We start from the raw sequence: 14,796 nt of genomic DNA, 5'->3' as shown, positions 1-14,796 counted from the left end.
CAGTTACAGAGCCACAATGGAAACAATAAGGACTTTGTTTTGCCTCCTGATTGCTTTTAATGTACCTGCAAATGAACCTTATTTGCATCAGGAGCCTCCGGCTGTGAGCGCTAATCTGGATCCAAACCCAAGATCAGTGTAACCAATTCATACCGTTGCTAATCATGCAGTGTGTACTGGGGGTCTCCATCCATGCATCTGCTGATTTCCACAGCAAAATAATTCCAAAATGGACAGACATTTGTCAGTAAAACTTTCAGGGTTGGTTGGAAAGGGGCTAGCATAGAAGTGAGTTGAGTTTCAGGGTGTTCTGTTCTCCACCAACAATGTTTTTTTTGCCTGGTACAGTAAACTAGATCAAAGGAAAATTCATTGTCACATAAAAAAATATCAACAAGCTGATGACTGTAAGGTAAATGTCAGGTAAATGGTAAACAGCTGCCTATCACTGCTCACAGAGTGACAAATCCTGTTCAGTGACAAAAAGTGTTCCTGGTTCCAGATGGTTATTCATAACACCTTCAAAATGCAACCATCTGTTCCTTGTTCCACTACCATTGCTTCCTGAAAGTGAAATTGAAATCTGTTAATAACTTTCCTAGTTACATTGCTAATAGACTTTCCTCTAGTGATGAGAATGAAGGTCAAAGCAGGCTGGACACTGTAGGTATTGAGCACGGAACCTTTTGCTGCTCGACTCTAGGAAAGACTGTAGTCTAATAACATATTAATGAGAAAACAACAGTTGAATGGAAAAGAAATAAGTATTTAATAAGGATGCAAATGAAAAACACAAGGCGGCTAATTTGCATTTAGATGACAGTCGGAGAAATCCAATTTCAATATTACCACTTGGCTCGCATTTTGAGATTTGGTAATAAATGTAATCCTCCATACGCTTGCTCTACACGGATCAGTGTTGTGGGTTTTAATGTTAACCAACTATAATAGCCATTTTGGGCGATAAACGCGGCATGCCAGGCTCCACGGTGGCAGGGCGAGCGCGTTAATGTCAAGGATAATGTCGAGCGATGTTTATGGTGATGGAATTTCACAGCATGGGTAAAAACATGAGTTTAGAGGCTGATGTATTTGAGCGTGATCCTTGATATTTCCCTCCGAGCGTGATCAGATCCACAATGCTGTAGGTCCCAGTTACAGATGAATCACATCCAAAGCAAGCAGCCAAAGAGGCCGTGCGTGAAACTCCACTGCTGCATTAAAGTATTGTGAAGCTGAATTACTACTTTGCATTAAGACGATGAGGTTTCATTCTGTGTGGCAACAATCACTAAGTGGTTGGGAGTTGGTTCTAGTCTCAGCATGGGCCCAATGACTTGGAGCAGACTAATGCATTAAAGTCTCTTCGGATAAAGCTATCGTCAAAAGGCTTCAGGTTTATTTGTACTTTATTTACATTTTATCACCCAGTTTATGACTCAGTTCTCCTCACAATACTTTGCTATCAACGCTTCAATAAAAATCAAGAGCTTAGAACGTTTGTCCTCCAATAAACATTTGAAAGGTGGGGCAGATGGAGCTGTAGAAGATGCTGCTTTCAGTTTAAAAACATAATGGGGCGTCATTAAAATTCAAACATTGCAGAGCAGACAGAGCCATCTTGTGGGCTTTGGATACGAGGGCACTGATTCATGAAGCTTCATCAGCCCATCACTGCAAAGGCCTTCATGAAATCTGTTGCACACTGAAACCAAGGCTTCATGAAGTTTCATCAGCCTATCAGGAGTCCTACACCAGTCACCAGAGCTGTTCATCAAGGAGTCATAACAGCAAGAAACTCAAGTTAAACTAAGGTATTTGTAAATGACATCAAATTTGAGAAAACAGTGTCGTCGTGTAGTGTTGTCTGAACGTGTCATTGCCGCTGACATGTTGTGTGTAAAGAAGAGACAGCAAAGAGAAAGGTTAAAAGTCAGAATGTGATGCTTTGTAAACAACTCCTACAATAGAGTTTACTTTTGAATGCTGCACTGTATACTAAGCAGACTACAGGACAGTGGAATGTGTGCAGAGGAGCATAATAACTGGACCGCTAGACCGCTGAGGGAAGCAAGAACCAAAGTACACAATCTTTACACCAATAAAAGAGAAAATGAAATCACAGTGAGACATTCACAGTAAACAGACTGGAATGTACAGAGTGTGAAACTTTAATAAGCAAAAAAGTGACGAAACAGAAACGATGTCGATGTAAAAAGACCCAGAAAATACTGCAACGTGGGTACTGAGCTGAGCAGTGTACTTCTGCTGCCACCTTGTGTTTAAAACAGAACATAGAGGTAACATTTTCTGCAGTTAACTTCCTTAACAGGACCACGGTGTGCTGGTGTGCCTATCCCAGCTACACAGGGCAAGAGACAGGGGGCAAACAAACACACATATTTCTGAAATTTCCTGGCCATGGAATTGAAAAAAGAAAAATATTTTTGGAGATAAATCTAAATAATGCACTATAATGCAGTGGCTTTCCTGAGGTTCACTCATTGAAAAAAAAAAAGTGGAACAAAAATGTCTGTGATATGGAATTCCATCTGAAATATAATTTTCACATGATATTCTAACACACTGGTTTGTCAGCAACGAATTACAAAAATAATTTCAAGTAAATCAAAGGCGCAATAATGAATACACTTCTAACACACTGAACAGTATGTTTTTATGAGGGAAAACAAGTAAGAAATGACATAAAATGAAAAACCAAAATCCAATAACCAAGCGGCAGATGGAGGTATGGGATTTATTGGCAGTCAGATATTATTAAAGCTTTTCTTATTGAGTTTAGAAACTATACAACAGCACTGTATATTAAAGTCATGAGCTCAGCAATGTCTACATTTACAGCGAACGTACCGTTTGAAAACCACGCGTTGACATTCTTCGGAGTAGTTTGACTATTATCGTCATTAGCGCTGGACACCAAATTTATATCAGAAGTGATCAATACGAAAAAAGATTTAATACTAAAATAATACCATGAATGTCCCTCACTTCTTCTGCGAATAATTTAGAGTGTGTAGAGAGAGGGGCAGGGTTGGTCTCTCAGCCTGATTTGCGACGTGCTGAGTGTTGTGTGACAGTAAACAGTGAACTGACTGTTTGGGTCACAAAACTTTGCATCAGTAGTAACTTTTACTACCAGGTGAATTAAACAGAGAACTTTATAGAGCAGCCAGGTAAGAGGGTATTATATCATAATTTATGAGAGTCTTGCACATAATATTTAATTTCTGTTGTCACAGACCAGCAACCCTACTTGATATTAAACTAGATGAGACTAGATGACATCTGACATCTATGTTCAGACTGTAAATGGAAAGTAAGTCTGCTTTTGTTCTGTTTGTTTTGACCCATGAGTCAATATACAATCCATTTCTGTTGAAGGAGATTTTCAAATAAAATTACTCATGATGAGCAAAACAAAGTGCAGCCCTGAACAGATTAGATGTCAATCGTCAAGGTGTTTAAAATGATTCTGAACATTTGGCTGTAAATATTAAACACTTCACGCACACAATTTCGTCGGTGGAAACGCACACCGATGATCCAGAGCAAGAACTTCATGCTCAAGGTGATTGTAATGCTGTTTCTTGTCAAAAGTCTCAAACCACTTCATAATATAAACCCCAGTGACCCAGACCCAAAGTGTGTCAAAGTGAACTACACTAACAAAGCGTGTGGGCATTTCATTCAAAACGGAGTCCTACCTTGTGAGAAGGTGCTCATTCATCTAAACAAGGCCTCTGCTACCTTCACTATCAATGTGCCGTTTCCAGCTATCAACTGACCTTTCACCTGCAGCTTCACCTGAGCCTAAACAGAAAATAGTTCTGCGTTCAGCTTAAAAGCATAAGATTAGAACTAAAAAAAGGTGCAATACACAACCAATTGTTGAGTAACATTCCAAGAGACTGCTGTAGTACGATGAGAGAGACCAGCTGCTGGCTCTTCATCAGCTCTTTCAGATGATTGCACAACGATCAGCCTATGAAGCTCATGACCTCCTCTCTTTCATTATTCTCTTGATGTTACACTTGAAATACTGTAAAAGAAGAATGGTTTTAGAATATAAGCTTGCCAGGTTCAGAAAACACAGACAGGAGCTGGTATTGGAAATCGGTGGATCATTTTGATCTTGTTCTTGGAATGTAACCATGGAATTACTAAGAAAACAGAGGTTTTCCTGTTGTCCTGCCTGCAGCTGTGAAATTATAATCATTCAACCAGTTCCTTACTTTGTAATAAAACCAACAGCACAGTAGTTAAAAAAATAATTTCACAGATGAAAAGAAAAAGTTCCCAAATGCTACAGTGGTGACAGAAGAATGCCATAGCTAGAGTAGCTCCACAGCATCAGGTTGCTGAACCTTCAGCAGTCTAGTCTTGTGTGTCCAGTGAAACCATTACATAAGTCCCAACAGCAGAAGTATAAGCAGGAGAGTTCTCTTATCCCTTACCATCAGTAGTAATTCACTACAAAGATTCACTCTTGGTATGAGCAGTGCATGAACCTCGCCACTGCAGACCCGCTGGCGCGGCATAAACCCACGATTGTTAGGACGGAATAAACTCAAACCGTTTTCAAATTATAACAGCAGCGTTTTCACAATACGATTATTTTGTTGATGCGAGCGAAACATTCTGTGCTAAACTCTAGTAAAATATCTGGTGATTCGGTTACGCTGATTATTGATCCAAAGAAAACGTCAGAAATGGTTGAAAATAGAGCAAATGAAGGCACTAAATGTTCTCTTGAAAACACTACACTGTCATGAAGTGTAGACATTCTCCCACTCATGCAGCATAAGTCACAAGTTGTTCAACATGACAGGGGCGAAACAGCTGGTGACCATTGACGGAGCATCTCCTTGGTGACGGACACTATCTGTCCTGGTTGTCCGACGCGTCCTCAGAAGGTGTGTCCAGGACCGGATTGACGAACCCTTCGAATTCAGTGTCCACGCCGTCCTCCGGGTGAGTACTTACAAAATCATTCTCCCACTCGAGGGCATTGGAGTCCTCAGAGGCTGAAGTTGGACCGCTGTACACCTGCTTCCCGCCAGGTCTCAGGGCGGCACGCAGGATGTCCTCCTCCGTCCGTGATCTCTCCCAGGGAGGGAGTCCCCGGTTGATTCCTGATTCATGAGCAAGGCGAGTGAACGTCAGGTCGTATTGTGGCTTATTACTCAACAAACTGTGTCACCTTTGTATATAATCCCATGTTACACAGACTCTCACCTTCCTCGTCCTCCCACTCGAGGTCCAGTGAGGTACCGTCATCATTGGTGGAGCGGGTTTTGGTGGTGAAGTCCCAGCTGTACTCTGTGTTAGGAGTCACCACGTTTGTTTCAGACGGTAGTCCTGTAAGCAACATGGACGGGATGTGACTGTTATGTGAGTCGGAATTCATGAACTTGGTGTGGCAGCTCTACTCACTGCTGCTCCTGAAAGCTTCAGATTGGGCTTTTACATTCTGGAGGTAGACATCAAAACCTTCCCCAGTAGTGTGCCTGCAACATCCAGAGGACTTCAATCTTCAGTTACATACAAGCAGGACAATGTGTCAATGAGCATTCCTATATAAGTACTAGTGGTGTAACAATACATTCTACACTACATTTCTATATAAGATGTAAATGTAATTCTTGTGTTTTGCAACACTGTGTTTTGCACAGACTGGAATGTACAGAGAGTGAAACACAACCTATTTAAACAGGAGTATGCAGTGTGCGTGCATGCGTACTTGTTAATAGTGCCTTGTGGGAACCAATTCCTGACAAAACACTATCCTCGTGGGGACCTTACGTCTTCGTGCAGACCTTTTGCCAGTCGCCACAGGTCCAAACCTCAATTTATTGATGAAGACTTCAAAATAACTGGGTCATTATAATTACGTTTAAGTTTAGTTCAGAGTCTTGGTTCAGATGAGCCATGTGTTTTGGATGGTTAGGTTTAGGCAAAAAAGCGTTATGGCAATGAGAAACCTCACTATGTCCCTACAGGGATAACAACAGAAGTGTGTGTGTGTGTGTGTGTGTGTGTGTGTGTGTGTGTGTGTGTGTGTGTGTGTGTGTGTGTGTGTGTGTGTGTGTGTGTGTGTGTGTGTGTGTGTGTGTGTGTGTGTGTGTTATGCACTGGGAAAGCCAAAGCTATGTTTTATCCATTCATTTGAGAGTAGTGACTCACTTTCTTTGCTGGGGTTCCCCACCGGCGCCGTCTGCTCTCCCTCGTGTCTTTGGCATCTGTAAAAAAAAAACATCCAAAATAGAAGTCAGGGTGCTCCATGACATTCAAGAATCTAAGTAAACTAAGGGTGACTTGTGTGTGGTTTATTGTGAATCCATGATGATGATTGGAACATTAAGTGTGAGTTAACTTAATTGATTGAGTTTTTGGAGGGTAAATGCTTGCTGTGTTTGAATGTTTTCAAGCAACAGACAACTGTGCAGTACAGTGTTTTGGTGCCAAACACAACTGTGAACATAAATAACCTCCAGAGTGCCGTGCAGCATGCCATGTAGCTCAGAGGAGAAGTTGTCCATTGGAGCACTTATGTAAACTGTCAGAAGGGAGGAGTGTCACCTCACCTCCTTCAGTTTTCGTTCACGTGCCAGCCTGGCGGCCTCACGCTGGGCGGCATTTCTAGCCTCCTCTTCTAGCCTCAACTTCTCCTCCTGTGCCTCTAACTGAGCAGAAATAACAAAATGAAACAGAAAGGGGGAAAACAGAAAAAATAATAACATTACAAAAGCAAATGAAGCAAATAAAATACAAGCAAAAAGATTTTTCAAACTGGGGAGGTCTCTGACTACACATCAATGACAAAAATGTGGTCTTACATCTGCCTGCAGCTTCTGGTCGATAAGGATCTGCTTGTCGGAGATGGCAGCGTACCGGTGTTCCTTAAGGTGAGTGAGCTCATCTTCGCTGATGGGTCTGAGGCACAACAATAAATATTACACACAACGTTTTAAGGGAATGGGACAGACAACAACACTCACCTCGGGCAAGGCAATGGGCTCTCAGCCTGGAAAGAAATAAAACAACATTACAGTACAGCACAAAAATCACTGTTGCACTCAAGTGTAACTCGACTGAGACTGGAGATAATCAAGTTATATGTGAGTGGAGCAAAATGGGTTTCAGCGGCAGCAAGTCAGTGAACAAGTCTAACTGTGGTAGAAAGACACGACAATCTACAACAGTAATTCTTGAATGGTCTGGCTTTAGGGACACACCATGACCCCTGAAAGATGAGCTGTGACCCAAATCGTGATCGAAAATTGATCTTTACTTAGTTGAAATTTGTATTCAAGGGGAAAAAATCTGTTTAAAACTTGCATCAGAAACAAACAAAAGTCTTCTTTTCTTTTATTTATTGATTTTTTTCACCCAAGGAAAACCCACCATAAGTGTATTTGCGGTCCTGACCTCCCAACTTGAGAATCACAGATCTAAGATATGTTTGTTGCTGTAACGCACATCGACAGTGTTGTTTTGCATGTTCGCCATTCTTCAAACAGCTGCAAACTTATCGTGGTCTTTGGAACTGTAAACACTAAGATGGAGCAATTCAGATAAAGTGTAAATTCGTATTTAATAGCATATAATTTTGCCTCTGAAAATCTATTTAATCGTAGTACTGAGAATTTCCCTCCCTTCGGTTCGGTTTGATATTGCAGTAGTGTACAAACGTAAACCCCAAAAAAAACAAGTAATACTAAATGATGGTACAACAAAGTTGATTAAGGAACAATAAGAAATCTGTCTTACCTCATCACTTTCTACCAAATTTTCAAACTGGGAAAAAAGAAGAACATTGCTATTTGAATAAAGAGAAGATAATTACAGAAATCTATCAGAAATAATGGCAGTTATACCTCGATTGTATAATGTTCTCCAGCAGTGCTGCTTCTGAAGTATTTGGACCTAAATGAAGACAATATGCAGAACAATATATAATCATTGCTACTGTGAAATCATTCAACATATTCATATACAGTGTCAGCAAAAGTAAAATGTGACAATGATTCAAACAAATTTAAGACAAATTAAACCTTGTATTATTGTGCAATGCTGCACTGTGAGAGAACTGCAAAAATATAACAATGAATGAATGATATAAAATCATTCTAATTTCACACATTTAATCTAAGATCTGTCGATACTGAGTTGTCAAGCACTGAAAAAGAAAAGTAAACCGAGAAAATTCCTGTTATCTTCTCCAAGTTATTTGCACATCTCTTTGAAATGTTTGTTGCGAACACTAACACACCCATTATTCACGCAACATACTGTATGTTGAGGACGTTTGAGACAGACATAAGCCTGAAATATTAATAGTCACAATGACAATTCAAAGTAGGCTGGGCTCGTACACACACTTTAAACTGTTTGCCATGACTAATGGGGTGACACATATTAATAAAAGAAAATGGATAATGTCACACACTCGGACAAAACACATTTCTAGACAAATACACACAGACATCCTCAAACAACCGCCGCTTAGTCCTGTTCAGGGTTGCAGGGTCTTCAAAAGTTCACAATAAGTCAGCTTGAAGGGGTGTAGCTGCAGCATGTCAATTTTGACAGCATCCCCCACGTCCTCACTGGAACACCAGTGACTTTTAAGGAGCCAAATACAGACAGCCATTCATGCATAATACATGTTGTTGTTGATATAAAAAAAAGTGACTGTCTTGTTATCATTAGTACACGTACTGACTGTAACAACTTCACCAGAATTCAATCCGGTTTGTTTCCTTTATTAGACACACGGATAGGAGGAGGTTGTTGATGGTTCGAAAACCGATGGCCTTTGCTATGACTAGGTCATCGTCCAGTGTGATGACGTTAGGGGTGGGGTCTTTTTGTCTGTCAGACAAACGTGACATGAACTCTGTATTCTCCATTATAAGAAAGTCTAATAAGTAATGAGAGGTGCATATGGGTAAACCCTCAAGAAAGTCCTGAGTTTTCACTAACTAGGCTAATTTTCAGTGGTTGCTATCAATGGCAGTAACCGGATGCTGCTAGTTAGCCAAACAAGCTACAATCCTGTTTCACTCACCCTCCTCCTCTCTGGATCCTGTTGGCTTCCCGCCGGAACAGCCCCACACAGTAAGTCCAACAGTTACCCATCTCATTGTCGGGTGTTATTATGACTCATATCCAGCTGCATATTTGTACGGCGGGTGAACTTAGACAACCACATCTGTATGAGCTGTCATCCTCGCTGGCTGCTTCCTCGTCTGTCTTCTTCTACGCTCTAATGTGGCAACGCTCATAACTCACCAGCATCGCCTCCAAACGGCGAGCTTCAGTCATTACCTTGGCAACGTCATCAGGGACCTCGAGCTATTTCTGGAGATACTTGGCATGTTAATGTTTCATTTGTGCAGTAAAACAAGGGACCCACACAATCTCCCAATGGCAAAGTATCCTTAAAAAAATGGATCAGGCACCATCCATAACGTTTCAAGTTATTTTGAACAGAGACAGACATACCAACGCCGAGGTAAAATATATTCATTATTTTTTGCAGACTAGCAGTTTCTGTCTTTTATTCAAAGTTGTGTCTCTGCGGATAGTTTCCCTCTCTCTGTAAAGCAGCGTATGTCACATTGCCAGGTGAATACAAACCTAAATGAAGCACAAAGAAACACACATCATATTTTCCTTTTCATTGTTTTTTTATCATTTGCTTTTAATTGTTATTCTGAGAACATCAATGTTTGGCAGTCTGAAAGCCAACAAGACAAATCAGTTTTCACCTGACTGCTTCTCTGCTGAGTAAAAGAGTTGTGGAGTGAATGTACATGACAAATTAATAGCTATTTATGAGGGGAAGTGAAACCTAACTCAGCTCACTACAGTGGATCCGCACGTGTGCAGGGCTATGACAGAAAGTAATGTTCGACTACTGCAGGTCATCAGAGCTGTACAGGTAGGTGTTGATCTCATCCTCAGTGGGGTGGGTTTCTTCTTTGGTGACTTTGACTGTCTGTGAAACAGGGATGCATCGAGGCATGAGCTTTCTTCCACTCTGAAAGTAAAAAGACAAATGCATCAGTCACCAGACATGATGACACAGTGGGAATGACACACCGTTCTCTTCACATCCGCCAGCGATCTCTCCAAGTATCTCTCCATCCTCTCCTTCTGTTTGCGTTTTTGCTCCATCAGCTTTTCTTCACGCTGCCTGTGAGAGAAATGATTTTGCCCGAGACAAAATTTACGATCTTATTTCAGCCCATTATAAATGAGGTCCTGGCTACTTCTTCATTCGCTAAATTAAAACAGTACTTGTCAGTATTTAAGTATACTTAGTAATTCAGTATTCGTTGGACAGAGGAACTGAACAAACAAGACCCAATTAGCATCAACCAAGGTCTAACTACTTACGTTAGACTGAAAAAGTGATTAAAAACCAAGAATAAAACAGGTATGCAACAATGGGTTCGAGGAAAAAAAAAATCATGTGGTCAATATAGCTCATACCTAATCCTCTTCTCACTCTCCTTGATCTTCCTCATCATGTCCAAGTGTTCCTCCGGAATACTTTCCAGGCTCTGCAGCAGTGATGTGACGTACTTCTCAATGTTGGCCAGCTTCTCCAGGGTACTGAGTCCGGTTGCCCTGTTGTCCACGCAGATACTATAAACCTCTGTCACCTTGTCGCCAAGCGCTGCCAACATGTCGTCCTGCATGAAACGGTAAGATCTGTGACGTATGGTCACGCATCCACAACACCTCATTCTTTTAGTTCCTACCTGGTCATCTGTGCTTAAACTGTTGTGCAGCTCAACTTTCTGCTTCAGCTTGGCGGCTCTCATCTTCTCTTTTTGAATTTTCTGCTGCATGTCATTGATCTGTGATGTCAGCTGCTCCTCTTCCATTTCACTATCGAGACAGTCATGAATGTGAGACAAGAAAAACAGCTGAACTTGGACTGATGGTAAATTGTGAAGATTTAAAGTATTCAAATAATAAATGTCTTTTTACTTGAACAACAGGAAGTAGACAGAACTAGGCAGAACTGAAACATCACTTAGAAATCACTTTAAAAAAATCTACTATGGCTTTACTAGAGGCACAGCTAGTGTTGTAATAATTGTATATTCTATAAACATTTAACAGTCAGTGATTTAACAGTATTGTTCAATAAACATGTAGAATTCAATGAATTCTGATCCTCATTGGCTCCTGTATTTTTCACTTTGTGAGTCTCTGTTTGACACTTCTAAGTTCAACCTGTGAAAGAAATATTTGACATCCTTTATTACCACAACAGGACTTACATCTTCCTCCTGGTTGATTCAGTGGCCTGACGTAGGTCCTCCAGCATCTCCTCCACCCTGGTGGTGTTCTGTATCAGCGATGGGATCTGCTCTGTCATCTCCGTCACCACGTCCACGAGCTGCTGGGGGTCAGTGAAGTACAACTCTGGCTCATCCTGTGGAGAAGCCATGAAAATAGTAAAGGAAAACATCACCGAAAAAGACTTAAATCACACACCTCAAACTCAGAGCTGCCGAGATCTGCGGGTGAATCCTGGATCCTTCAAAACAAAGAGGAATGCATTAAAGGTTTATAAGTATTTCTCAACAAAAAGAGAAAAGAAAGGTCCCTGCATTTACTGATACCTGGAACTATTTGTTGAGGACTGACTGCTCTCTTTGATGGCTGGCAGTTCACGTCCTCGCTGATGTATCTTGTTTTCTGGATCTGTGCGTGCGTATAGTCACATAAATTATGAAAAACACCAAACTGCATTACGCTATCAAAACACTTGATGGCGCCGTTGGCTGTGACAAATTTAGGTGGATTTGAGTTCCATCTGTTCATAGTCTTGGTGTCGAACCAAGGCACTTTCTGTACGGAGTTTGAGCCATGAGGCCGTCAGTAAACGGTCAGAAGTGATGTCCCCTAATTGTCAGCGTGAGAGCGGTGATCTGTCCAAGTCTCCTGAAGCTCAGGCCCCATGGAGCTAAGAATGTCTTGAGTCGCCCCAGGACAGTATCAGGAGGCAGATAATAATGAGCTTTTTTGTTTAGAGGTGAATAAGGAAACTCACTTAAGTCAGACCGATGAAAGAAAAAGTTCAAGTTTAGGAGAAGCACTTGCCATTCTTGACATCTTCTTCGCTGTGATCTATCTGGCCCTGACCACAGTTTGACACACTGGCATCCATCTTTGCCCGCTGGGCTTCCTGCCACTCAAGAGGGGAGAGCTTGAAGAGAAGCTCCTTGTATCTCCGGTAGTCACTGAGGGTTTGTTCACAGGCCTCCAGTTCACTGTAGAAATAGAACAAATTCTCAAGAAGATGCTCAGTCCTCTACGGGAACATATGAAAGAAGTCATGTCACCTTTGTAATGTTCCTATTTTTGAAGACAACTTCCTTATTTCAGCATTCTTATCCTGCTTGGACTTGGCCTGCTGTTCAAAACTGCACAGAGACAAATGGCTAGTGTACTTGTACTTAAACACAATGACTGAGTACTACGCACTATATTTTGGCCTCCAGGGATTTCTTCTCATTCTCCTTCAGGAGGTCCTTAAATTGAAGATTATCTTTCTCAATGATCTGCTCCAGCTCTTTCAACTTTTTCTCTTCATCTCCAATGACCCTCTCCATTTTTTTAATCTCTGCCCTCTTTTCCATGAGCGAGAGCTGCGGGGGGACCCGTGAGGTTAGACCAATCTCAAACACTGACGCAGTGTGGGGAAATTTACCTCCAAAACTGCGTTCTGACGCTCCAGGGAGATCAAATCATGTCTGCTTTCTCTGATAAAACTTTCTGAGAGAGGAAAGAAACATATATTCTTGGAGTCTCAAAAAGACAATGGACTTTGAATGTAACTTTAGCTCACGTTTCATCATGTCCATCTTCAGCATGTGCCTGGCTGGCGTCTGCACAGGAAGGGCCTTCTTGTTTTTGCCTTGTCGTCTAGTTTTCCCCAGCTCTTGGTCCTCCTCTTCCTCCTCATTTAGCTCTTTCAAAAGCTCTTTCTTTAGCGTGGACATCATGCGGGTGGTTTGGTATGTCTTCTCGCTCACTGGTAGATTCAGGAATCTGCGTCGCTCCTTTACAACATTTACATGTGAGCACATAGTAACACATCAACTTAAACTTTTACCTCTTGTTTCTCAGCCTTTTGGTCTGCATTCAACTGCAAGGCACTGCAGTTTTCTGGAATGGCGAATGGATTCTCGTGCACTTTCTTCTTTCCTGTGTCGACACCGATCCAACATTTTCAATTGAATTACATTATATTTCTTTCTACGATCTACTTATGTTAATAATAATATAAAGATTACATACTTGGCTGTGGGGTGGACATGATGTGGTCTTGAATTGAGGAACAGAATCAACTGGTGATGAAAGAAACAATTTGTTTGAATCGATGCTGGCAAATAAATGTGGAATTAGATAACAGAATATATGTACATAAACAGGGAAATATTTATATCCATGTAAACGTACTTCAGTCAATATATTCACATTTATTTCTGTTTTTTTTTCCTTATTTAGTTCCCCACTATGCAACGTTTTATAAACATAAGAAATAGTTTCAATCAAAAGTATCTGTGAATTGAGGTGCAAGAGCCAGACAAGATGTTTTACTTTCAGTGACATAGAAATTAAAACTAACGTTAAAATCAATGTCAGTCATATCAACGCTCAGCTTCCTGTTAGCGCCATTATCCTAACAAGCTTGCGAGCGCAGAACACGGCTTCATTGGCGCATTGACATGTTTGTTTGAAAAGAGATCACTCACTTGTACGTCCCTGACGGTAAGTCTTGAAATTCCGGCGCAGAAACCTCCAGCACTCGGAGCCTGTGCAGCTTGTGTTTTGCGGTTGTCATGGCAACTGTCATGGCTGCCCTCGGAGTTCCCGGAGATCAAATACAAACCAATTCTAGAACCTTTTTAATACGCGGAGTATTTTCATTAACGCTGTGCATATTTAGATATTCCCAAATTTAACTTAGCTTGTATTTTAATTTGTTTGTGTGCTTTTATTGTTGAAATTAGGGGAGACACTACCTTTAAACTGCATTTTTAAGTATTTTTACGCCAAATAAATAAATAAATGAATTTTAAATCAATCTAAAATGAAGTGAAGCAATTTGAATGAACTTCTGTCTGTCAAGTGAAGACCAGGTAAATAAACTGTGCTTTGAAGTTTGAGGTGTCACAGTTGAAGATGCTCGGGTTTGAATGACCTGTAAGGAAATGAATATTGAGTGTAGCATGTGGAGAAGTTTGGAAATAATATCTCCATGATCATTTCTTCAGACTGACAGAAAATGTATTTAACCATTCGCTGAGATTATTTATTTAAAAAATCAAAATGTATTAACGTCATGCAAATAGCTCATTTGTATACAGTATTTGAAGGAGGTAGGAAGATTCTGGTTGTCTCCCACTCCACTTTAACCTCCACTAGATGGAAGCATTTTCTTAAACAACAACGTTATTAAGCCCTCTTGTCCGCATTTTCTGGTTTATAATATGTGTAGATGCGAAAGCTGTCTGTTGATCTATGCATCCCTGACTCTCACTGAATAACCCAATTTCAACATTTGAAGATGGTTTCAAACATATATAATTATATGCACTGAAAGCCTGGTACTGTACATTCCCACCCACACATCCACACATGACCCTGCGCATCTTGGCTCAACGGAACAGCCCACGCTCGACACTCACTAGGAAATCCCAGTGTCAGAGTTTTGGCTTTCACCACAGGAAAGATCAGAAAGAA

The 14,796-nt window shown here is 40.9% G+C and overlaps 2 protein-coding genes across 3 annotated transcripts; both read right to left on the bottom strand.

Annotated features, from left to right (window-relative positions):
* Positions 1 to 2,102: 2,102 nt before the first annotated feature.
* On the bottom strand, positions 2,103 to 9,276 carry ap1ar (adaptor related protein complex 1 associated regulatory protein). Of its 2 annotated transcripts, XM_053879841.1 has the most exons (11): positions 9,092 to 9,276; positions 7,899 to 7,947; positions 7,792 to 7,818; positions 7,020 to 7,045; positions 6,858 to 6,954; positions 6,606 to 6,704; positions 6,205 to 6,260; positions 5,455 to 5,528; positions 5,257 to 5,379; positions 5,005 to 5,153; positions 2,103 to 4,060 (listed from the first exon to the last, which is right to left on the bottom strand). In XM_053879841.1, exons 1-11 carry the CDS (start codon positions 9,160 to 9,162, stop codon positions 4,013 to 4,015), a joined length of 819 nt encoding a protein of 272 aa, XP_053735816.1. In that variant the 5' UTR covers positions 9,163 to 9,276; the 3' UTR covers positions 2,103 to 4,012. The 2 variants fall into 2 exon arrangements, with proteins under 2 accessions (XP_053735816.1, XP_053735815.1); XM_053879840.1 differs by having other exon boundaries at positions 2,103 to 5,153.
* A 438-nt stretch (positions 9,277 to 9,714) lies between these two features.
* cfap100 (cilia and flagella associated protein 100) lies at positions 9,715 to 13,866 on the bottom strand. The gene is made up of 15 exons (XM_053879824.1): positions 13,806 to 13,866; positions 13,348 to 13,397; positions 13,163 to 13,254; positions 12,896 to 13,109; positions 12,758 to 12,822; positions 12,532 to 12,695; positions 12,390 to 12,470; positions 12,148 to 12,317; positions 11,667 to 11,748; positions 11,539 to 11,581; positions 11,322 to 11,476; positions 10,794 to 10,923; positions 10,522 to 10,724; positions 10,129 to 10,222; positions 9,715 to 10,066 (listed from the first exon to the last, which is right to left on the bottom strand). Exons 2-15 carry the CDS (start codon positions 13,364 to 13,366, stop codon positions 9,941 to 9,943), a joined length of 1,638 nt encoding a protein of 545 aa, XP_053735799.1. The 5' UTR covers positions 13,367 to 13,397; positions 13,806 to 13,866; the 3' UTR covers positions 9,715 to 9,940.
* Between the last annotated feature and the right edge of the window lie 930 nt (positions 13,867 to 14,796).

This window comes from Synchiropus splendidus, chromosome 11 (assembly GCF_027744825.2).
Source record: "Synchiropus splendidus isolate RoL2022-P1 chromosome 11, RoL_Sspl_1.0, whole genome shotgun sequence".
Lineage (NCBI taxonomy): Eukaryota > Metazoa > Chordata > Actinopteri > Syngnathiformes > Callionymidae > Synchiropus > Synchiropus splendidus.
Note: the sequence above shows the minus strand (reverse complement) of the source record. Positions and strands in the feature narration are given on the sequence as shown.